Source organism: Neofelis nebulosa, chromosome 1 (genome assembly GCF_028018385.1).
Source record: "Neofelis nebulosa isolate mNeoNeb1 chromosome 1, mNeoNeb1.pri, whole genome shotgun sequence".
Classification (NCBI taxonomy): Eukaryota; Metazoa; Chordata; class Mammalia; order Carnivora; family Felidae; genus Neofelis; species Neofelis nebulosa.
This window is the reverse complement of record NC_080782.1, coordinates 82598237-82623311: the sequence shown is the minus strand read 5'-3', so window position 1 is coordinate 82623311 and position 25075 is coordinate 82598237. Positions and strand designations below refer to the sequence as shown.

The following is a 25075-nucleotide window of genomic DNA, read 5'->3' as shown; positions in this document are numbered from 1 at the left end:
TGACAATTAGTAATCTCCCATTGATACTGTTACCAAAACAGAAATATCACAGCAGCCTAGGTATTTACATAAATCAGAAACTTTATCTTGATCCAAATACATATATATATATATATATATATATATATATATATATATATATTTGTTAATGTTTTCACAAATAGAAGAAAAAAATAACTGTTTACAACAATTTGTTAGGTTCAGAAAAAAGGCACTTTCTAATCCTTTCTAAAAAGAAAACATACAAGGCTTATAGTTAATTGTGGGCATTCACGTTTAAGTATTCATTTTAAGTTTTGGGGGTGATTGTAGTAATAAACAAATTTTATCACTTGTAGCATAACCAAAAAAACTTATATAAAGGCTTATAAACTTAATTAAGTTGATAGATATTATAATCTCATTACTAGGAAATGCCAATGCTCTGTTACACTTCCTTATAAACAGAAAGTCTTGCCTTTGTTTTTCATTTTTTTTTGAACTGAAGTACAGTTGACATACAATATTATATTAGTTTTGGGTGTACAACATACTGATTTGAATTTTACAGACACTATGAAATATTCACCATGGTAAGTGTAATTACCATCTGTCATCACACAAAGTTATTACAATATTTTATTATTATATATTTACTATTAATTAAATATATTTTATTCTTTTTTTTTTCTTTTTTTTTTTTTTTTAAGGTAAACTCGGTGCCTAACATGGGGCTTCAGCTCACAACCCTGAGATCAAGAATTGCATGCTCTACCAACTGAGGCAGCCAGGTGCCTCTATTCTCAAGTGTATTTCAAACTAAATAACCTAAAATGAGCTGCTCCAGATGGACTTCAAGGTGTCAAATGTATCCCCTGCCCCCAGGGGATACAAAGCATGTCACTGGAAGAACAACAAAGGTATCAGCCTTGGCTTTTTATCATTCCTTAAGTTTCCACTGAGAACCTATTACATGTACAACACTAGGAAGACTTCACTTCATTAGACTGGCTATTCCCTTAACAACAGGACATCATTTAACCTATTTTTGCATTCTCCAGTGCCTTGCAGATAATAAGAACCAATCAACTATAAATAAATTTTGCTATTTCTTCTCTCAAAATATAATCTGGAATGAGGAAACTTGTCAGGTCCATTTTGGGTATAAACAGGAGTTTAATTTAAGGAACCAACAGGCTGTCTAACAGTTTAAATATAATAAGGTGCCTTACTCAGCCACTGCTTGAGAATGCTGACCAGCTTTCAAATAGTACAGTCCGCGCCTCAGCCAGGCCCATTTTGCTGTTCCAGCACTTGCCTTTTGAGTTACTGTTGTTAGGATGGCTAAGGCAGTTTCCTTAAAAAAGGAAGAAAAGACTGATTAAGAAAGACTAATATTAGAGATAGTGAATATCATAAAAATACAGACCACCTATGTATAGTACCCAAATATATTTTCATTTACCACTTTTGATTCTTTAAACTTATACTAGTTTATACTGAACTACAGTTTCAACAATAAGTGAGGAGTGATGTAATGTCTGTCAATGAAAAGAAAAGTTTCTCCATAAACAGTGGCAAAAATATTTCTATTGTACCTCCAAAGAAAAATTTAAAGAAATAATAACTTCCAAGTATACAAATATAAAAATATTTCTATTTCTATACTCAGGATAAAAATAAAAAGGTATTTAAGTTATTAGACATACCATCTCTTCAAGCTCCACACTTAAGTCAACTGCTGCAGCTCCAGATTCAGCATCAGTATCATCTAACTCAAACGCTTTCCTGTAACAGCCACGGGCTCTGTTTTTATCTCCTACCACATCTCTGTAGTAATGACCTAAATAGCAGAAAACTTTGCCCATGTATGTATCCAGTCTGGCAGCCTTTGAAACAGAGATGGATAGCAACACAAAATTAAAGTTTGTTTGAGTGGGTCTCTTTAAAAACACAAAAGATAAATACACAGATTAAAAGAAAAATGGAACACTTTCATTAAACATAGAAAAAGATGCCAACACGTCCTTTAATGTAAGATTTAAAGCAACAGGAAACCTAGTCATCACTGCTTATAAAAAACAAGTGCAAAAATATTATTTCTTTATTAAAAAGAAATGTGAAATTAGAGTTATTATTATATTCACCCTCTTTTATGCATCAAGGTAAGAATGTGACACTGGTACTTGTTTAACATTTTAAATATGAGAAATTATACATCTGGAAGTATACATGGCCATAAAACTACAGTAGAAATTACTTAAAAACAATAGTCTTTTCCAAAGATAATTATGTCTCATTTTGTATAATGTCTGTTTCTTACATAAGTAACTTTTAGGGGTGCCTGGATGGCTCAGTAAGTTAGGTAGCCGACTCTTGATTTTGACTCAGGTCATAATCTCATGGTTGTGGGATCAAGCCCCACATTCTTTGTGCTAAGCATGAAGCCAGCCTGGGATTCTCTCTCTCTCCCACTCTCTGTGCCCTTCCCCGGTTGTGCTTGCTCAAGTGCTCGCTCGCTCTCTCACACTCTCTCTCTCTCTCTCTCAAAACTAATAAACTTTAAAATATAAAAAGTTAGATAAGTATCTTTTATATTTTTATTTTCTCCTTACCCATATAACATTCTCACAAAACTTATGTGACAGAGATCAAACACCAAAAACTTCAGTTTAAAAAAAAAAGCAATTCAACAAACAGTAATTTTAAGTACCTAACTTATAAGATTATTATTTATGATTTTACAATGAATCCATTTCAACTAAGAATTAAATAGTAGCACATGTTTTACCTTTAGAAAGTGAGTAAGAGCCTTTGTTTTATCTTTTCTTGTTTCTTCACCCATGAACCAATATGTTAACCCAAGTTGGTAATGATATTCAGCAACTTCAGCATCTTTCTCAAGAGCTCTCTGGAAACTAAGTCACCAAAGGGAAGTAAAAAGATATGCATACACACAATGTAGGAAACTTAGTTGGGACAAAGTTTGAGTGATTCAAAGATGCTAAACCAGAAACAAGTTATTACTTTATAATTTAGATTATAATGAGAGAGGAAATTATTTGAAAAGGAGTTTATAAAAGCACATGGCCTTTCAGCTTAACCAATGTGCTAAGTGTTTAGGAGCACACACCAAACATTATATATGCTCACTGACCATTATGATCAGCTAGTCAGAATTCAAATCCATCTCAGAGAATTTTCTCACAGGTACTGCGCTACATGCTAAATACATTTCTTAAAAATATTCACGCATACACAGATCAAATTTATACACAATGGATCTGTATCAAATCCACACATTTTGAATTTTTGAGAAATATAATAAATTGAGATATGACTAGATCTATGAGCAATCTATATGTATTTTTACCATTTCTCTGCTTGTGGATAGTCCTTTTTGGTAAAATGAATCAAAGCCTCCAGGGCATGAACTTCAGCTAGGTCAGGGTAAGAAGAGAGAAGGTCTTCCATAATCTACAAAGTAGATACCTGTCAATTCCTTATTCAAATAAAGTAACTTGTAACTTAAAAAAATTCCCAGTTTGAATGGAAAAAACCAACCTTTGAAGCTTCATCTAATGAGCCTTTATTCAGATAGGCCAAGCTTTTAAGAACCAAAAGTCCTGGGATATTATTTGCATCAGAAACCTAGAAAATGATTGTAAAGAACTGCTAAGTCTCTTTCAACACAGATCATCAATATTTGCTTTAATTAAAGAATGACCATAGAAGAGCACAAAATAAAGACATAGTGATTTCTATCAGTATGAACACATTCATTTTTGTAACTTTTTATTAGAGAAAATTGCAAATGCATTTCAAAAAATTAGAAAATAGTATAATAATCCCACATATACTCATTATCTACCTTCAAAATTAACTCAAATCCAATCTTTTCTCATCCATATCTATACTCAATTCACTACACACCTGCTTAGATTATCCCAGATAACTTCTCATCAATGCTTTAGTACGAATATCTAAAAACTAAGTTCATTGTTATATAACAGTCATACTACCATTATAAACACCTAGACAAAACCAACAATACATCCTTAGTATCATCAAAAAAATTAGCAAGTGTTCAAATTTCTCAGTTGGCTCAGAAAATATTTGAATAATTCATTTGTTTTAATCAAATCCGAATAAGGTACATACATTTCAAAAGGCTGATATGTCTATTAAGTCTCTTTTAATCTATAGGGCTCCCTTCCATTCTTTTTTCCTCCCTCACAATTTAACTGTTGAAAAATATGGGCCAATTGTCACAGTTTTCACACAGTCTGGATTTTACCGAATGGAGTCTCATGGTCCTGACGTGTTCCTTGGTCCCCTATATCTTCTGTAAATTAGTAGTTAGGCCTGAAAGCTTAATCTGATTCCAGTTTAATGCTTTGGCAAGACTACATCATGTGTACATGCACTTGTTATGTATGGTACTTTCTTTTGGTAATGTTAGCAACCACTGATCCTCAATGCCTTAGATCAGATTGCAAAATGGCGGTTTTCCTTATTCAATGGAATACTTCAACAACAACAAAATTTCCCTCCCCTCATTATCTATTTGATTATCCTGAGGAACAGTTCATAAAGGAAAGGTAAGATATTTTGATTCTTTCCAAATGGTTCCTCAGCACCCTCCAAAGATTTTTTTTTTTTTTTATTGAGAATGTTTTGTTTATTTTTTTCATCTTGAATACATGAATTTAAACATATTTGGTATTTTTCAATCTACTGCAGTTACTGGTGCTCAAACTCCCCTTTAGCCAGTGACAATCAACCCATGATAGTTCCTAAGCCTTTCTAACATAATTCTAGTAGCCTTATATAGTTTTCTTGCTTTCTAGCATTCTAAGATGTTCTGGGCTCATCCTATACATCTTCTGTTTCATACCTGGACTTCACCAGCTCTCTAAGAAACTTTTCTGTGTGTGTGTGTGTGTGTGTGTGTGTGTGTGGCAGGGGAAAGATTGGAAAGACCTCAAAGCATTTAAAAAACACCCTATTGGTAGAAGGCAAGTAGAAAATAAGAAATTAACATATTGGTTATTGAAGGATGCTAACAACTGTTCTAATTTTAATGAAATGTAAAGCCCTTTGAAATATATCAAACAATGATATTTTAAAAATTCAAAATCCTACAATACACTGGGTAATAGAATTTTAATGTTGGGTAAAAAATAGCCTTTATCTGAAAAAACTGTTTAAAAATACCATGTTGTTATAATTCATAATTTATAGTTTTTTTGACACAGAATTTCTAAATGCTTGAATTAAAAACATTAAGAAATAAGATTCCTTCTTAATATCATTCTCCTTCTATTTTATTAAATTGAAAAACAAATAAATAATATTGTCTACTATGAAGCTACTTGAGTCCTTAACTGTTCTTGTCAATAATCTATGAAATCTTTTCTGGAGGCAAAAATTTAGAGTCCCAAATTAAAAATAATCAAGTTGTAATAACTTAAGGCAAAAAGAGAAAATGAGAATAAGAACAATACTAAAGAAAGAAATCACACCTATGAAAAACATTGTAAGTACTTAACCAAGAGGCAAACAAATAACTTTGGAAGTTTCCAAGTGTGTGATCTGGAAAAGGCAGATGTGGTGAATTCATACCTCGAACACAAAATTTGTTTAAGTATTTGTGGAAGGAGGGAGTGGTTGGTGCCCATTTGACTGGAAAAAGTAAAGTCGAAGGGAAAAACCTGATGATAAGACTACCTGATCAAGAGTACAGATTGCTTCCACTGAAGATTCATAATCTGAGAGTTTAATCAAAGCCTCTGCTTTCAAACGGAGACAAAGATTCTTCTGATGAAGACTGCCACCAGACACACCAAGATTATCTATGTTCTTCAGAGCTGACAAAATTAAGGACATCTGAATGAAGACAACCATATTACTTCACTTATTTCTTCTTGTTAAGGGTAAAAAATAATAAATTGGAGATACAGTAAGAATAAATTGCCAAAATAATATACATGAAGAATAATTCTGAGCTAAAGATAGATTCTTCCCTGAATTCTTTAAGGAAATATCTGAATTTAAAACAGAATACATCTGAATTTAAAATCTCTATCTTTACATAACATATAATAAAAGTGAACATCCTGAAACACAATGGCTATCTATATCTGCATCTGCTACATAACAAAAGTTAGCCAAACCATTGGTAACAAACTTAGCAAATTAGGAACACCGGAAGGGGAAAGAAGCTGGATTCAAAAGGACCAGGGTGAACTGTGTCTCAACTACAGAAGGTAGGCCACCAGCTGTGTCAAGAGCAGTGAATCATTTTTTATGATTTCCTATCCCTCGCCTGACCCATCTGACCACATTCAAATAGGCTCCAAGATGCCTAAGACTACTCTTATCTACATGAGAGGAATCAAAAACTCCTGAAGTCCTGGATGCACCAGAAACTTCCTTATTACAAAGACAGACCACCTCCACACAAGCCTAAACTGACTATGTCAAAATTCCAAGGAATCCTTTGAAAAATACTCATGGTTAGTTTAAAAGTAAATACACACTAGGCATTATTTAACCATCTCAATGAAATTTAAATTAGTGAGTAACTTAAAATACAAAATAAAGCATGCGAGTTTTTTTAAACCACCAACTTTCTCCTTTAACATGAAAAGAAACAGAGTTGGCCACCAATGCAGATATCAGGAATACCTTGACTGCATGAAAGAACAGCTTCCTTAGGTCTATGCATTTTAACTTGGGCTTCGGCCAGATGATACCACCCCGTTGTGCAAAGAGGGCTTTCCTTTAACCCTAAAAGGAAAAAAGCAATCACAAAATCCAAACTTACTATGACCAATGAGGTGAATGGCACCACCATCTACTCCCCCAAATCAGATCCCTCCCCTCTCCCTTGTCTCTCATACATGATCATTCCCTACATTGATTCCAAGCCCCAATCCATTTCTCTACCATCGCTACTTCAGTTCACATCACCATCTTTATCCCAGATCCCTGCAAGTGCTTGCCACCCATTCCAATTCATTCTTTACACTGCAGCCAGAATGTCTCTAAAAATACAAATGGAATTATAAAATTCCTCTGCTCAAAACATTCCACAGGTTCCTGGCTGCCCTTAACATGCAAACTCTTTCACAAGGTGTGCAAGGCCCCTCTCCACTATCATTTCTTAACTCTTCCTGCTCCCATACATCCTTCTCACATCTTGCTGAACCACCTTGAATTCCAGCTGTGCTCTCCTCTCAGGCTATTTCAGCTCTTGGCTTGAAAAGCTCCTCCCACCCCAAGCTTACATTTGTCTTTCAGATCTCTACTTGAATGTAAGTCTATCCATTGTGACAAATGTTAAAACTAAGTTAAAGTTTCCTGGCAAAACTAAGTTAAAGATTCCTAAGGGCGGCAGCAGGGTGAAAACATATATAATTATCCTTATTTTACAAATGAGACACAGATAATTTAATAAGTTTTCTAATGGTCTGGGAATTAGTGAGTGACAGTTTTGGAATTCAGACCTAAGCAGATCCAGAATATATAAGCATATTTCTTCCACTTCTATCTTAAATATATGTTCCTTTTTGTTTTTAATGTTTTTATTTATTTTGAGAGACAGACAGAGAGCATGCAGGGGAGAGGCAGAGAGAGAGGGAGAGAGAATCCTAAGCAGGCTCTGTGTTGTCAGTGCAGAGGTTGACAAAAGGCTTGATCTCAGGAACCATGAGATCATGACCTGAGCCGAGATCAAGGGTCAAATGCTTAACTGACTGAGCCATCTAGATGCCCCTTAAATATACACTCCTTAAGGAAAGGCCGGAAGATAACCACCTACTGACTATGTTAGCTAGGATGCAAGGCGGAGTTACTCAGATCAGAGGGCTGAAAGCTATCAGCAGAAGAGAGGAGGGGAAGGGACAAAATCAGGGAGGGAATGTGTTTTGTTTTGCAGAACCAGTGGTTCCTACCTACCCAGGAGTCTGCTAGGTGTTTTACCTGACAGCCCATGGCATGAGCCAGTCTGAGCAGATATGGAGCTGCGGACCTGTACCAAAGCCCACCTGAGTGATCCTGAAGTTACCTTGAGCTCATTGTAATACTAAGATTTTTTTCCTCGAATGGGATTTTCTGCCATTTTTTGAACATACAATGTGTGTACTAGCATGCTGATATACTGGGCATGCACACCGCGACCAAAGTGCCTAAGTAACAGCATATGGATTCATTATATTTGAAAATGAAGCATGGGAGCTAGCAAAGTATGAAGGAAGGGGCAAGAAATCAGACTTGAGAAGGTTGCAAACCCTGTGAAGAAGTTTGGATGTTATCCTAAGGGCAGTCAGAAACCCATGAAAAGCTTTAAGTTGGGGAAGAGAATATGTGTACATTAAATTAATGTCTACACCAGCTCTCTGCCCCTGCCCAATACACTGAATAAACACTTTCTGTACAAACCCCATGGGGAGACACTGCCTTGAAAGCTATCTCCCTGTCTCCTTACTGTGATAAATAATAAAAGTTCTTTGCTTTCAACACTTCCTTGGGTTGTGTTCAATTTAAAGCACCCCAAGCAGTGAGACCCTTGAGTTTGGTTACAGCTACACCTCATGTTATATGCTCTATGCTGTACACTTGCCTTCAGTTAGGTTCCTAACAGCCTCTTCATACTTTCTGTCTTGCAATGCTTTAATCCCCAAACCAATGAAGCCTGGACCACTTTTTGAATCCATTTCCACTAGTCTGCGACAATACTGCTGTCCTTCATCAGTAAGACTGCCTGAAATTAAAAGGGAAAAATGATTAGCATACGTACTCCAAACTTTTTAAAAAAGTTTAATGTTTATTTATTTTTGAGAGAGACACAGAGCCTGAGTTGGGGAGGGGCAGAGAGAGAGGGAGACACAGAATCCACAGCAGGCTCCAGGCTCTGAACCATCAGCACAGAGCCTGACGTGCGGCTTAAACTCACAGACTGCGAGATCATGACCTGAGCCAAAGTGGGGTGCTTAACTGACTGAGCCACCCAGGGGCTCTCATACTTCAAATTTCTAATTGCCAAAGCATACATATTTAAATCTCAAATACCATTTTACATATCTTCCACCATATCAATTCCAGGAATTCAAAACTTAAATACACCAACAAACACCAAAAATTTTAACATTTCATTAAAAACTTATGCTCTTCATCTTAAATTTTGGCAGTAGAAACCACTTTACCCACTGCAGTATGGGTAAACTGAACCTGTAGTCATACTCAAGATTTCAAACAGGAAACCTACTGCTACTTGCCATTAGGCTAAGACACACAGCCTCCTGCTTGCCAGCTCTCCTTTTGCTGTTCAGCACTAACAATTTCGGTTGTTAAATGAAGGAATCCCTAAGGACAGTGTCTTCACCAGTCTCTCTCCCTGGGCAACCATGTGCTGCTAGAGATGTGACAGCCAGGATGCCCTATCTAGTGTTCTTCCAGAATCTGGGATTAAAAGACAGTCTTCTTGTCAAGACACTATACAAAAACTTAGTCACATTCTTCTTAAGTCTACAAGTCCAGTAGCACCTTTCTGCATTCTTTCAAAAATTTTATTTTCCTATATACGTTAATGGTTAAGCTTATGTAACAATCATGTAATGCCTATATTTATTTCAAATTTATTCTGGTAAAATAATTTAGTTTAGAAAATATCATTTATTTTGTTTTATTTCCATTTTCTCCAACCTCAATCTCAGGATTTCCATTCCCAGAAAAGCATAAAAACATGTGGAAAATGTGACTTCTGCTTGAGAATAAACTGTGCATAGTATTCACCACTTTGATAAATTGTTTAATCACACAGGAAAATTCTTAAAAACTAATTACAACAAACTACAACCTGAAGAATAAATATTAAACTAATTTATTTCAAACAATTAAATTAAACTAATTTATTTGAAAAAGCAGCCTGATGCTTTTTTTTGAAATCTATTTAAAACACATACCCCCATGTGGAGCCACCCTTTCAGTCACAGATGTCAAAGATAAATTCTTTGCATATTACCATTTAGGTTATCTGTTTCAAATTTTTCAAAACCAGATACACAGCAATACATAATCCATGATATTATATATTGATTTAGCAGTCCAAGTTAGTAAAAAAATTCATAACGGCTAAAGAATTAAAACTTCAGTACTGTTTGTGAGATATGAAAGCAAATTGGAAGAAATACTACTTTTGTTAGCTTATAAAAAAAGACCTGAGCCAGCTATTATTATGCTTCTAGATATGAATTTTCTTTTCCCAATGTGTTCTCACTATTGCTTCCATAAATGTTAATTTCCAAAAACAGACATGCCTTGTTCCATATACCCTATTCCTCTCAAGCACACCAGTGCTTGAGACATCAGAATCAGAATCACCCCAAAGACTTGTTAAAACACAGAATGATGGGGCGCCTGGGTGGCTCAGTCGGTTAAGCGTCCGACTTCAGCTCAGGTCACGATCTCGCAGTCCGTGAGTTCGAGCCCAAAGTCGGGCTCTGGGCTGATGGCTCAGAGCCTGGAGCCTGCTTCTGATTCTGTGTCTCCCTCTCTCTCTGCCCCTCCCCCATTCATGCTCTGTCTCTCTCTGTCTCAAAAATAAATAAACGTTAAAAATAATTAAAAAAAAAAAAAAAAAAAACACAGAATGCTAAGCCCCACTGTCAAAGTTTCTGACTTCAGTAGGTCCAAATTAGACTTGAAAGTTGGCATTTCTAAGTTCTCAGGTGATACTGATATTACTGGTTCAGAGACAATACTTTAAGAACCACAAGCCTATAGAATTCATCAATACCATAGACCACCTTTATTATTAGTCATATATACACATATACATACATATGTATATATATCTCCTGTGTTTCTACATCTGTAGCTAAACAGTAACTTCTGGAGGGTAGGGACTAGCATAGTATCTTGTATACAATAGACATCCATTAAATATTGTAATGGTCCTTTAAGAACACCATTATGAACTGATCCTCCAAAAGACTTAGTCTGCTAATAAGTAATAGCTGAGAATTACTATGGAAAAATAAAAATGTTCACCCTTCTAGAAAAGAAAATAAAATAGCTATTAAAATTTTCCTTTAGGGGTACCTAGGTGGCTTAGATAAGCTTCCGACTTCTGCTCAGGTCATGATCTCATGGTTGCTGAGTTCGAGTCCTGCATATGGCTCCGTACTGCCAGCTCAGAGAGCCTGCTTTGGAGTCTCTGTCCCATTCTCTCTCTGTCCCTCCCCCATGCACACTCTTGCTCTCTCTCTCTCTCTTTCTTCCTCTCAAAAATAAACAAATATTTTTAAAAAAATTTTTACTGGGGCGCCTGGGTGGCTCAGTCAATTAATCATCTGACTACAGCTCAGGTCATGATTTCACGGATCGTGAGTTCGAGCCCCCTGTCAGGCTCTGTGCTGACAGCGTGGAACCTGCTTAGGATTCTGTGTCTTCCTCTCTTTGTCTGCCCCTCCCATGCTCACACTCTCTCTCTGTCAGTCTCTGTCTCAAAAAATGCATAAAACATTTTAAAAAAATAAATTCTTAAATTTCTACCCATCTGAATCAAAACTCTCTTATTCCATAGAAATGTAATTCGTGACAGACTACCTTGGCCACATAAACTGCCCTTATTACAGAAAACACACCTGTGATGGAAAGAAGAGAAGCCAACCATGCATCTTTCAAGATCATCCATAAGCACGGTACCTAAAAACTTACAAAGGTAAACAAAGTATGGGTAGGTAGATGAAAACAGTTTCTAAAAGGCTAAGATGAACAAGAGAAACTTTTAAAACAAGATAAACTTTCCTTAACATCTGGGAGCATAATTACAGAAATCAAGAGATTTGGGCAGACTATGTTCTAGCCCTGGGAAACATATTCTCTACATATGACAAAGAGGAATTTTCTCTAGTGTTCCCCCAAACCATCAACGGTAGTAACAACATCACTGATCCTATGTAGAAATGAGGGATATTCCAAAGCTTGAATCCTCACCCCTCTTCTCCATACTAACTCTTGTTGAGAATACTAGCTGAATAATAGGTGGAGACTAGAAACAGGAAATAAACTTGAATTCTTTTGAATAGAAAATCATTTATTTATCTGCTCTTTTTAACATTTAAAAGAGCCTAAGATTCCAGATTTAACAACCTGAAAACAAGTCTGACAATATTATTTTTATTTGCCAATAAAACAAGTTAGATTTGGGGCCAATGAATGCTAAATCTCCAAGAATAAAAGGTGTTCTGAAGAGGTTCAGGATAGATGCTCAGTAATACCGATGAGAATTCCGTTTCCTAAAGTTTACCACCAAAACAAGGTGATTTTTAAAAATAACTAATCAATTGCTGACATCACAAAGAAACTGATCACTACTATAGAATTTTTCTTTTAAATAAACCTAGCTTGGGGAAAAAACAAAACAAAACAGCATGTACTCATTTATTTATTTGCATACAGATTTTCTAATATTTCCAGAGCACACAATCTTGAGCTTTTTCATGTTTGGATTTGAAGAACCAAGCTTTCTCATCCTCCCCCATTTCAGCTATAAAGCAAAATAAAATAAATTGAGGTCATTTAGCACAAAATAACATTTTACCAGCTGACAACTGTAAAAGCTATTCACTACTTGTTATGTGAAGCTTTATAAACTGAGTCATTTTGAAAATGAATCTTCAAGTCTCAACATGCAAAGGAGGACAAAAGAGAACCAAATATATTTGTCCCCAGTGTAAGAGAACCTAGTGATTAACTGCTGTGAAGTACCACATTCTGCAGATACTAAAGCACACTGGAGGAGGATAGGTCAGTCTTGAAAGACCTTACAGATTTTCACAAGTTCTTAATACACAGAAAGTTTGGTTTAGAGAAGCAATGAAAAGAAAACAAGAAATCTTTAACCACAGCTCCCTACTGTCCTGCATTAACTGTCAAAGTTCTATGCCAAGAATGATGCTTTACCTTAGAATGTACCTAAGCCTGAACCACTCCATCCCACAAATTCTTACAGCCAAAGATCCCACAAAGAAAAAACTCTTCCTTGATGTACCATATGTGTGAATATCCACCTACCCACTCCCCTTTACCAGGATATAAACCTCTCTTTCTTTCAGTTCTACAAAATACCCTCACCAAGGATGATTTTTTTCACATAAACCAACACACTCTCTAATCATTTAGCATAACCCACTTGCTCTCTTTACTAGAATGCTTTGTCAAATACTGAATTTACGTGCAAAACTGCAGACTTTGTTGATCTAATTTCTTCTATAATTTTGTAATCTTTTTGAAATACAGGGGCCATGTTTATTCAACAAATCTACATTATAGGCATACATGTGCTTATTGAGAAAGCTTTCAATCAGTCTTCAAAAAGAAATTTCAAGTATTGTCTTGTGCCATTTGGCCCATGAGCAGGTCAAGAATAAGGGAATAGTAAAAACCGTTAATAGCTGAAAGAAAATAGAGAGAAAAGGGTGAACAACAGCCATTACTTTCTCAATAGCAATTGTAAGAGTAGAAAAAGGGGTGGAGGGATGGGTACCAGAGGCCAACTACAAAAATCAGCCCATTTATCTTGGGAACCTATTGGGTCTCATGTTAAAATCTGAAGAAACTAGGTGAATTTTGGAACTATGTTTCCTGTCAGTGGAAAAAGAAAACCCACAAAAATTCACAAGTATGCTCCTCATACTGAAAGTCTCTTATTATGCCTCATCTTCCTTGACCTCAATACAAATTAACAATGTTAACTAGCCCTTTCTTCTTGAAACTCTCCTCGCAGGCAACACGACTATAATCCTCCTACTCCTCTAAAAGTTTACCATCCCCTTTGTATCCTTCCTCCTCCTTTCCCTTAAACACAATCGGTCAAATCCCTAGATTGCTTCTTTTAATATCTGCTAACCACTTCTTTGGACTCTTTTCCCATCACTGAAATCTAAGTTCCAATTCAATCACCTTGGTTAGAAAAAATAGCCCTAAATAAAGGCCTCCCAATCATAAAATTAGCTCTTCAATATGTCAATGAAGATCTTTCTGAAATGCTCTTTCCTTGAGCCTTCTCTGTTACTTCACATCAGTTTCCTCCATGTTCCTGTGAGACTTCTCTGCATCTCTGTTTTCTACTTTCCTCTTTGCTTTCTTCCTCCCTTTCCCTTTAAGCCATCCAGCACCACTCGAGACAATTTTCAGCTTTTTGTACTTTAGTCATCCTCTGAAGTCACACACTTCACTTTAACCAACATGCGAGTGATCTCTAAACCTTATGTCTAGTCTTAGTACAGATCTCTCATCTGCAAGCCAGATGGACATTTCCCTTTGTCCACTAACATCTCCTCTCCACCACTCAACTTTCTTACAGATGATCATTCTATATTAGACCAACTTTTCAAGAGAGCTAAAAGTAAAATTATATTCTTCCTCCATTTACCTCTAACAAATCTCTTCTATTTTTTTTTTTCATTCAGGTGTTACTTTCTATTGTTACACTAGAACATATTCACATATGTTCACAGTTCATTCATTCCCAAGATCATTTAGTCTACCCAATCTAGTCTATCTTCTATACAATCTATCCTGCATACTACCGTATTAGTTTGATTTTATACTTCATAAGTTGACTGACTGAAACAATTAGTTCTTCTCTCACATTAGTGAAAAGTGCTCTTGCAAGTCTGTTTCTCAGTCAGTTAAAGAAAAGGGGATCTGCTTAATTCTCACCAAAAAAATATAAGACTGAAGGTAACAGTTCTGAATTTAAATTCAGACACCAGCCGGGAAAAAGTACAAGTAGAACTAGAAGGGAAACTTAAAGTGGAGAGCCAAGATAGAGGCAATGATATTTTTCCAACAGGCATTTTCCCTCGGTTACCTCTAGCCCTAGTTTTCAACAATTTTTCTATAATGAAACATGTGATGGTTATTCATACATAAAGCATTCCCACAGGTCTACTCATTTAGCAACAAAGTAAAAACAATTAGTAAAGCTCTGCAATAATTTATAATCACTAATTTCTATGAACTTTGTTCACATCAGTTGAATACAGGCATGGACAAAAGTGATGGTCAAATTATATGAAAAACAATCTATTTAGCACAGATACTGACAGAAAGGACAGAGACTGGTGTGAAAACCAACTGGGTTAACCTCTTGTAAACAGACTGAACACCAGCCCTGGGCACAAGATGTCGGCAGACACAGGTTCTGACAACTCCTAGCAAGCTAGGTGTCATCAGTTCTCTCTCCTGTCCTCAGGAAAGGAGAGGCATACGTTAAGACATAATCTCTGATTTGAATCTACTCTATTTCATTAAAAAAGGAGATCATTTATAAGCTCCATTACTTTACAGTATTACAGCATGTGTAACTATGTACCTGTGACACTGCAACATAACATCAACACTGAGAATGTGCATAGTTCACAAAACCCTTTGCGTGACATTCATAGCCCTATGCAATATGGTCTAACCTATTCAACCAAAATCTATCTTAAGTTATTCCTTCCAGTAGAGCAAGTGAAACTATCTTACTATTCTGAAAAATTGCAACCTAGCTCTCTCCATACTTCTGTTCATGCCCTCAGAGCTCCTTTCACCTCCTCCAGTTTTTCTAATTTGTATGGAAAATTTAAGACTCTCCTCAATTCCCACCTTCCAAAAGACTTCAATGATCTACAATGAACTCAGGAATTCATAATTCCTCTGTGTCACTATACTTTCCTACATTTATTAGCCTCTTCATGTGGGTAAAGGCAACATACTGTACTTCCTTTTATGTCCAGAAATATTCAAACAATACATTGGCACGCTGTAGACACTGAAACAATTTTTTTATTGATAGCAACATCACTCTCACATGCTCATACACTTTTAGGACCCACAATATAATAAAGAAGAAATTACCTGATTCAATCAAATGCGAACAAAGCACTTCTAATGGATATTGTACAGTGGGATAGATGTTTATCATTCCTTCACAGGCCTTCTTCAACCTAGCAGTTTCATGAGGAAACTAGAAAATATCAAAGTAAAATAAACTAAGTAATAGTAAAATATACTTGTGAACACTTTCCTAATTAGAATATAAACATCACATCAGAGATTTTTAAAATCAACTTACTTTGGATAAACACTGAATGAAATGTCTATAAAGTACTTGGTGATCTTCACTAGGAATATTTTCTGATAAGCCCAGTGCATTCTCAAAAGCAGTTAAAAGCTGAAACAAACAAAAAAACCTATCATCTGTAGCATATTGAAATGACAAATGTAGTAAACAGTTGAACATGTAAGACTCACTTATACAAGATACAACTTCAACTAATTGCAAATGTATTTTATTATCTGGCCTTGACAATTTCATGAAGAAAAAAAAAAAAATGGCACGTAGGTTTTTGAATACAGTTTAACCCCAACTGGCCAGGAGATTGCACTGAACTAATGAGGGTAACTATATAAATCAGCATTATGAATTTAACAAAACATTCTTGTAAATGCTTGCTATTCCCTATAAAGTAGTCAACTGGAGAGGTATAATCATGAATAGCAGTGTAACTGCTACTGCTCAGATCATTTTTAAAATATCTCTACCAAAATCACCAGCATGTCCTTTGGAACATCTTCAGTGGTAGGAAATCTTCAGTCTTAAAAAACAAATTTTATGAAGTTATGCTTTTATCAAAATAAAACCAGAAATATGACTGAACTATAATAAAATCACTTTTTATCCGGTATTACTAAGTGATTTTGAAGAAAATACCAAAAGAAGTTTTCTGAATGTATTTGAGCAAGAATAGCAATACTAGAACCCAAATCAAGCATTTTAAAGGATACTATTCAATTAATTACAGAAGTTCTACCATTTTTAAAAACGAATCTCCATGACTTCATAATGAAAACTCATAATACAGTTCACTACTTCCAATTTTCTTTGTACAGTATGATATAAAGTCTACATAAATAAGTAAAATTTTACCGTTCTGATTAAGTTAATGATCTTGCAAAAAAGGAAGCCTAACTTATGGTGTTTAGCACAAGGGGTTTAAAAAAATAGCAATGAAATTATCATCTGGAAAACAAGTGATGTCTTTTTTCATGAACACATTTAAATAAAACGAAATTATCATTAGAATTCAAGGTGAAAATAACCCCACCGCCAAAATCCTCTTTTCATATTTTAACAGTTAAGAATCAAGTCTTAACATGGCAAGTATAATTAGTTCTCTTTCATAGAGGAGAAAACAGATAATTAAAAAAAATTTTTTTTTTTACTTATTTTGGTATATGTTTGATATTCTGGTAACCTATACTTACATGATGTCATAATATAAAGATATCATTTAAGAGAAGTTGGCAGGGTGCCTGGGTGCTCAGTCGGTTAAGCATCTGGCTTCAGCTCAGGTTGTGATCTCCCAGTGGGTGGGTTCGAGCCCTGCATCAGGCTCTGTGCTGACAGCTTGGAGCCTGGAGCCTGCTTAGGATTCTGTCTCCCTCGCTCTCTGCCCCTCCCCCACTCACGCTCTGTCTCTGTCTCTCTCTCTCTCAAAATAAATAAACATTAAAAAAAAGAGAGAGAGAAGTTGGCAAACCACTTAATTTTGTCACTGCTCAATTTTTTCCACAACTAAGTCTATACACAGATAAACCAACACACAGACAAATGCAAATCTTATTTTTGTTATTTTTATCTCCAGCATTTAGGACACTGCCTGACAAATATAGTAGGTTCTTAATAAGTGTTTTCTGAATAAAGGAATAAATTAATGAGTGAACAAATGAACAAACATACAAAAAAATGAACTTCCCATCCTTTAACAGTCTATAACTGCTTATATATTTAAACAAAAAATTTTTTTTTACATTTATTTATTTTTGAGAGACAGAGAGAAACAGGGTGAGCAGGGGAGGGGCAGAGAGAGAGGGAGACACAGAATCAAAAGCAGGCTCCAGGCTCCGAGCTGTCAGCACAGAGCCTGATGCGGGGCTCGAACCCACAAACCGTGAGATCATGACCTGAGCCGAGGTCGGATGCTTAACCAACTGAGCCACCCAGGCGCCCCTATAACTGCTTATATTTAAAAAGTCCATTCGGGTGCCTGGGTGGCTCATTTGGTTGAGCATCCAACTTGGGCTCAGGTCATGATCTCACAGTCTGTGGGTTCGAGCCCCACATGGGGCTCTGAGCTGACAGCTCAAAGCCTGGAGCCTGCTTTGGATTCTGTGTCTCCCTCTCTCTCTGCCCCTTCCCCACTGTGCACATTCTCTCTCTCTCAAAAATAAACTTTTAAAAAATTAAAATAAATAAATAGTCCATTCAAGTTACAAGTGTACAGTGAATGATTATTTATTATAAGAAATTAAGTTTACTTTTAAACTTAGAAGTATAAAAAAGTAGAATAAGACATTTTCCAACTACAGTTCAAAATCAATGAATTGTTTTAATCTTTTTAAAAATTCTTTTCAATTACTTCACTGTGCCCTACACTGTACACCAAAAAGGAATATTTATAGACATAAGTACCCTAAATAAATACCATAAACAAAATACTCAAGTTGCTAAACCTCAAAATAATTCAGTACTCTTATTTCAAAAATATAAAGAAACATATCTTTAAATAAGTACAACTTTAGAAATTACCGTAGTTTTGTGAAAGCCAAGCTCATAGTTTCTTTTTCACAGTGATGGCATAACTGATTTATTGTGGATTCTTATGAACACAAGGAAGGAAATTATGATACCCTAAGTACCAATTCCACTCTGTCCGGACTTAGTATGAGACTGCAGGCCAACAATTCTGACGGTGTCAGCAAGAACTTCTGTCAATTTAAAACTGAACTCTGATAACAATTTTGACATACGGCACTTTTCTATATTACACTAGTATGTTTCCATTTGCTAAATTCAATTCAATGATCAATTTTCATGACACAAACTGTAGGGAATAAATGGGTCAATACCAATTGCTGGGTCTCATTATTCTGATCCTCAGTACTCTCAGCCAGCAACTGAGTCAATCTCCTCCACAGCTGATGAAGCTCTTGGTTGTCTGCACCTTCCTCCTGCCGTGTCTTTATCAATTTGTGCCATGTTCGGGCCACCTATGAAGAGGGAGATTTAAATCATTATTTTATCTTAAATATCAAAAACGCCAGAGCAAAAAATATAAAATCTATAAATAGCAATACTTTCATCTGCTAATACATAAAACAGCAAAAGCCCAGAACTCCATTTACTCTGAATTCTACAAAAAAGGTGACTAGGTAAATCCACACAGCCCTTACTTTAGAAGTACGACTGAGATACCAGAGTAGAAACTGGAATAAGACTACATGCCCCAAACTTCCTAACTTAGAGCATCCACTATGGGTGCACTACAAACACGTCACTAAATTCTACAGATGATGCCTTTGTTTATTTATTTATCCCTGCCTAGTTTCAAAAGGGTTTGGAAGTTATGACAACTAAAATTTCAAAGTTCCAAAATAGTGTAATTGGTATTATCTGTCTATATTCTTTTAATATCATACTACATAGTAATTTTTTAAATTTTCTCTCAAGCTAAAATCAAAGTTTTCTTTTTTTAATGTTTATTTATTTATTTTGAGAGAGAGAGACAGAGAGAGAGCGTGCACTCACAAGTGGGGGAGGGGCAGAGAGAGAGGGAGAGAGAGAGAATACCGAGCAGAGCTGGATGCATGGGGCTCAATTTCACAAACCAGTGAGATCATGACATGAGCTGAAATCAAGAGTTGGACCTTTAGCCAATGAGCCACTCAGGCACCCTGAAAGCTTTTTTTAAATAATGGTTTCATTCGGGGCGCCTGGGTGGCGCAGTCGGTTAAGCGTCCGACTTCAGCCAGGTCACGATCTCGCGGTCCGTGAGTTCGAGCCCCGCGTCAGGCTCTGGGCTGATGGCTCGGAGCCTGGAGCCTGTTTCCGATTCTGTGTCTCCCTCTCTCTCTGCCCCTCCCCCGTTCATGCTCTGTCTCTCTCTGTCCCAAAAATAAATAAAAAAAATGTTGAAAAAAAAATTTAAAAAAAAAAAAAAAAATAAATAATGGTTTCATTAAAAGAAGTCTACTAGTGCAGCAAATCATTTACCAACCTCTAGGTGTTTCTTTTCTTGGTAATATAGATCCACAAGTTTCTTACAGACATCACACCACTTCTGTTTGTCAACACTTAGAATAAAAAAAAAAAAAAAAGGATTTTGAATCTGATTATTGAAAACAACCAAGGACTTAAGATACTAAAATTAATAAATCCCAGGAATACAGTCAGGCATTATTTTAAATTAGAACGTGTCTTCTTTAAATTAGAACATATCCTCTTTCATACCACAAGAAAATTTTATAAAATGAGCCTCCCATTAAAAAATAAAAGGTTTAAGAAATAATATCTTCCATGGTCTTAACTGAAAATTATATCAAAGTTCCCAGATTAATCAGTCCTCTTATTAATCGTGTTTTGATTCTGTTTCAGTCACAATCAAGGAATTCTATAACCAAAGTATGAAAGAAAAATGCTTCTCAATTCCCAGTAAATGTCTGGACTACTTCTATATAAGTTTTTATCAGTTTATTCTAATTAAAACTTTAAAGACACTGCCTTTCCCCATACAGTGATTACCTTTCATAAAGATCCAGGAGCTTTTGGTAAACACCAGGTAAGTCTTCCTTAGCATTTATGTGATTACATTTCTCATATAAACTTGCTAACCCCTAAAATAGGAAACAATAGAGATTACTCTTCCAAAAAGTACAACATTCTCACATTCATTTTGCTAAACAAAGTGACAATCTATAAAGATTATTTGTGATTAAAAAATATAATTTACAAATGAAACAATATGTCTGGGATTTGCCTCCAAATAATTAAGGGTGAGGGAAAATATATGAAAGTATAGATGAAAAAATACTGAAATGTGTGGATTTTTAATGAAGCTAGGTGATAGCCAGAGGGGCTCATTATACCATTCTCTTTACTTCTGGAAATACATCTGAAGTGTTTCACAACAAAAAATATTTCTGAATGATTATATAATCTTAACTCTTAAGACATTACCAGATGACACTACTTTTATATGGCCAAATAAAAAAAAATCCAAGCGTTTTGTGGAGACTGTAATTTTTGGTTCAATTAAAGATCACATATTCTAAATCAATCAACACATAATAAAAGCAGGCATCTCCCTAAGTGTGTCACCAGATATCCCCACTCATGTTCTTGTTCACATAACATGAGGCAAACAGGTTCATGTTCTCCTACTACCTACTAGAAATCACAGTTTCTAAGATGTGGTTGAGATAGGAAACAAAGTTATTAAATATGAAGAAGTTGGAGAAGCCAACAAAAAACATGAAGACCATTAAATAAGAAAAAAGAATTTCACTTGTATTCAAAACAGACTGCACATTTTTTATACTTTACTTTTAGGAAACATATTAATATACATGTTTCCCTCAAGCATAAAGAATATTCTTGATAAGTCTTTCATATACACACATAATTAAGTTAGAGATTTATATAATCATATTTCAATTCTAATCCTCACATTTAGAAATAATCCATTGGCTTGGATGTTAAATAATGGAAAACAGTATCACTGGCATCTTTTTTTTTTTTTTAACTAACTTGCTGGTTTAGAAAACCAACATATTTAATTTTTTTTCCTTCTGAGGGTTAAATAAAGGTTTAAATGCCTAGTTTAAAGCTGTTACCTATATTTTTAAAAAAGGGGAAAAACTTCTTTACTATAATATAGGGCACAAAATTTGTACATACCTGCCAAGCCAGCAATTGGTCTGGCTCTAGTTCAGCAGCTTTCTTATAGGCACCCTGGGCCTGATCAGGTTGTTCTAGCTCGGCTGCAGCAACACCAATAAAAACCCAGGCATTATAGTTATTTTTCTCTTGTTTTAACACTGTCTGATTAAAAAAATTAAAAGAGCAGGTCATTAAATTTTGGAAGCTAATGGGTAAAAAGCAACTAAAGACAGTCTACTTGAGCATCAGGAAATCTGGACCTGCCGTTGAGCAATCTTAAGAAAGCCACTTAACGTCTCTGGTCTTCAGTTTCCTCAAGGAGAGGAGGAGTGCAACTGGATCAATAAATGTAACAGGTCAAAAATATGAGTCATATTTTTTAAAAGCTGCCCAAGTAATCCTGATGCCTCCATCAAATGCCTCCCCATGCTCCCTGAAAATGCTGTGTAAAAGAGTAAAAGTATTCATACCACCCAACCATCCTGCCTGCTTCCACTCCACACTGTTACGGGTCAATTCACAAAACTGTTTTCCATATCATTTCACCCTAACCAATTCCCACATTTTCTTTCACTATGACAACATTGCCCTCTCTTAGACAGATGAGAGTTTTCACCGAAACTGTAGGGTAAGAAAGCAGACTGACCCCAATGTAACTATATCAAATATGTTCAAAATAAATAGTGGTGATGAATGTTTAAACACCACCTGTCAACAGGAATAAAAATTATATGTAGAGCTACTGCTTTCAGAAATAACAGCTATTTGCTAAGGTAAAAGTTTGAAACAGAAAACCAATAGGTTCTAGTGTAAGAAAACAAAACTAGTAGCTAAAATGAAATCAGTTAAGATTTTACATATTCTAGAGAAAAAAAGACTATTGACATGAGTTGAGCAAGATTATTTTTATACACATCCACATAACGCTTCTAGCAATCTGTCACCAATCTATATAGCACAAATTCCATTCTATCCAACAATGCTGCCTCCCAAAAACCCAACAAATGGGGTAACTACCAAAGCTAACAATGCTTTAACCTCTGATATGTCTGATTAGTTGACCCCACCCTCTTTTCTACTACTGCCCCACTTCTCAATTCTCATTCCTCCTTCCCCAGCTTAGACTCCCCTGACCCATCACTGTCATCACTCCCTTGCAAACATCCTCAACTCCTTCTCCTCTCTTCTCCATCATCTTTCTCAACATTCATACTTGACCCACAACATGCCCATTTCTAAGCCCAAGAAGTTGAACATGAAGGGAGAAGCTACACAACTGACTTCACTGATGTCCCTTCAATAACATGAAACTTCAAATGGACATTCAGTAGGGCCTGGCAATCCTTTCCAAACCTTACTAGTAAGTTCGTTTTCCCAATAAATAACAACTACTTCATACCTTCCTTCGTCTCAAACCTCCTATGCAATTGCTCTTCCACTCTCAGCTTATACCTCACTAAGAAAATAGAAGACATCGGAAGGGAACATGCCCCTCTTCCTACCCCCAAATCTATAAGTCTGACAATCTACAAATCTGGATTTACACCTATCTTTCCTCCTGCTAAGATGCAAGAAGTATCAAGACTCTCCTCTCAAACGTGGGATCCCATCCTCTCTTCCCTTCCCAAGGACTTCACTTCCACCACTACTCTCTCCTTCCTGCACATACAACTCCTCCCTCTGGACAGGCACATTCCCATCAGCAGCATACAAAGGGGTTTAGAATCTTGAGTCTCCCATTCACAAACCAAATAGAATCACAATGTCAACATACCATTAAAAAAGAAGAACTTTATGATACAGTAGTGCTCCACAGTACAGCCCATCAAAAGATACCACAGAGGTATTCAGGTTTTAAGAACATGACTTTGATAAGTTACCAATACAGAGAGAGACAAAATTAAGAATGGTGAAGTAGTTTGTCCTAGCACAACCATTCTAATGGTGCTACTAAACAACCCAGACATTTTGTTATATTTAGACAATAAATGATACACTTATTACACCCATAATGCTTGTGAATGGGAAACACGCTTTCACCGTGGAAGGAAAAACAAAACAAAACAAAACAAAACATTGGTTACCTTACAATGTTTCAAAGCTTCTTTGTATTCTTTGTTTCTGATTGCATCTCTAGCACTTTTTAGAGCAGTCTTTACTTCCTTGCTGGACATTCTGTCAAAATAAAAACCCTGAGTGAACCTATAATAATACCTGCCTAATTATAATAGTTCCAACAAACTTAATTATCTGAAAAAGGCATATGCAATTCCTTCTCCCTGGAAGATTCTTTCCACCTTAAGGTACATGTAGCATATTCCCCCACCTCTTCAGATTTTTATTCAAATGTCATTGCTTGGTGAAACCTTGGTTAGCCAAGCTAATTAAAATTTCAACACTTCCTCACCCCCAACACCCAACCTCAATATTGCCTTAACTGCATCCCTAACATTTAGCATCTTATACACTATATATTTTACTTATTTTATTTACTATCTGTTCCCCCAAACCCAGCAGAATATAAGTTCCATGGAGGCAGGGATTTTTGTCTGTAGTTGTGTTGTGTACTACTTTGTATTATTGCCAGCACCTATTATCTGACAAGTTGGACACATTAATAGATACTTGTTAAAATTGAGTTGTACTTGAGTTATACTCATTCTTCATATAGTAGGATAAAACACAGATGATGTAATGTACCAGGACCCAAAATACACATCAACCTCAATCCAATTCTACATTAAGCAAGATTTAGTAGAATAAGCCCAAATTACAACGTAAAAATATGAACATAAACAAATTTCAGTAACCATGATGTAAGAGTGTAAGAAAATATTGTTTTAACACTGGTTTCTATAAATTATAAATTAACTTTCTTCATGGTAAGTGTCATGCACAGTTATAGTAGTATAAATTCTGTGAGAGAAATAAACGCGATGTTCACATTTAAATGAAGGCAATGAAAATGCTAGAGGATTATGCACTAATTTGAACCATAAAAAGATATTTCAAATGGTAGGCAAAATATTTCTTCATTTAAATTTAAGCTATGTTAATTTAATTTTAAATTATTTTGACATTTATTAATTTTTGAGAGACAGAGAGAGACAGAGTGTGAGCAGGGGAGGGGTAGAGAGGGGGGAAACACAGAATCCAAAGCAGACTCCAGGCTCTGAGCTGTCAGCACAGAGTCCGATGCAGGGCTCAAACTCACGAACTGTGAGATAATGACCTGAGCCCAAGTCGGCCACTTAATCAACTGAGCCACTCGGGTACCTCAAAAGCTAGTTAATTTAATTTAAAAAAATTTTTTTAATG

General features: G+C 35.7%; 1 protein-coding gene across 4 annotated transcripts in view; it reads right to left on the bottom strand.

The window, feature by feature from the left end:
• Positions 1-25075, bottom strand: part of SKIC3 (SKI3 subunit of superkiller complex) — a 166333-nt gene that overhangs the window by 53757 nt on the left and 87501 nt on the right. For all 4 annotated transcript variants that reach the window (XM_058726802.1, XM_058726785.1, XM_058726812.1 and 1 more), the window contains 15 exons: positions 23842-23932; positions 21776-21919; positions 20621-20712; positions 20097-20172; positions 18949-19089; positions 16112-16210; positions 15895-16003; positions 8606-8746; positions 6670-6771; positions 5710-5849; positions 3544-3630; positions 3353-3456; positions 2771-2897; positions 1689-1868; positions 1212-1336 (listed from right to left, as the gene is read on the bottom strand). In XM_058726802.1, coding sequence (XP_058582785.1) covers positions 1212-1336; positions 1689-1868; positions 2771-2897; positions 3353-3456; positions 3544-3630; positions 5710-5849; positions 6670-6771; positions 8606-8746; positions 15895-16003; positions 16112-16210; positions 18949-19089; positions 20097-20172; positions 20621-20712; positions 21776-21919; positions 23842-23931 — 1757 coding nt within the window. In that variant the 5' untranslated portion in view covers position 23932. The remainder of the gene's footprint in view (positions 1-1211; positions 1337-1688; positions 1869-2770; positions 2898-3352; positions 3457-3543; positions 3631-5709; positions 5850-6669; positions 6772-8605; positions 8747-15894; positions 16004-16111; positions 16211-18948; positions 19090-20096; positions 20173-20620; positions 20713-21775; positions 21920-23841; positions 23933-25075) is intronic.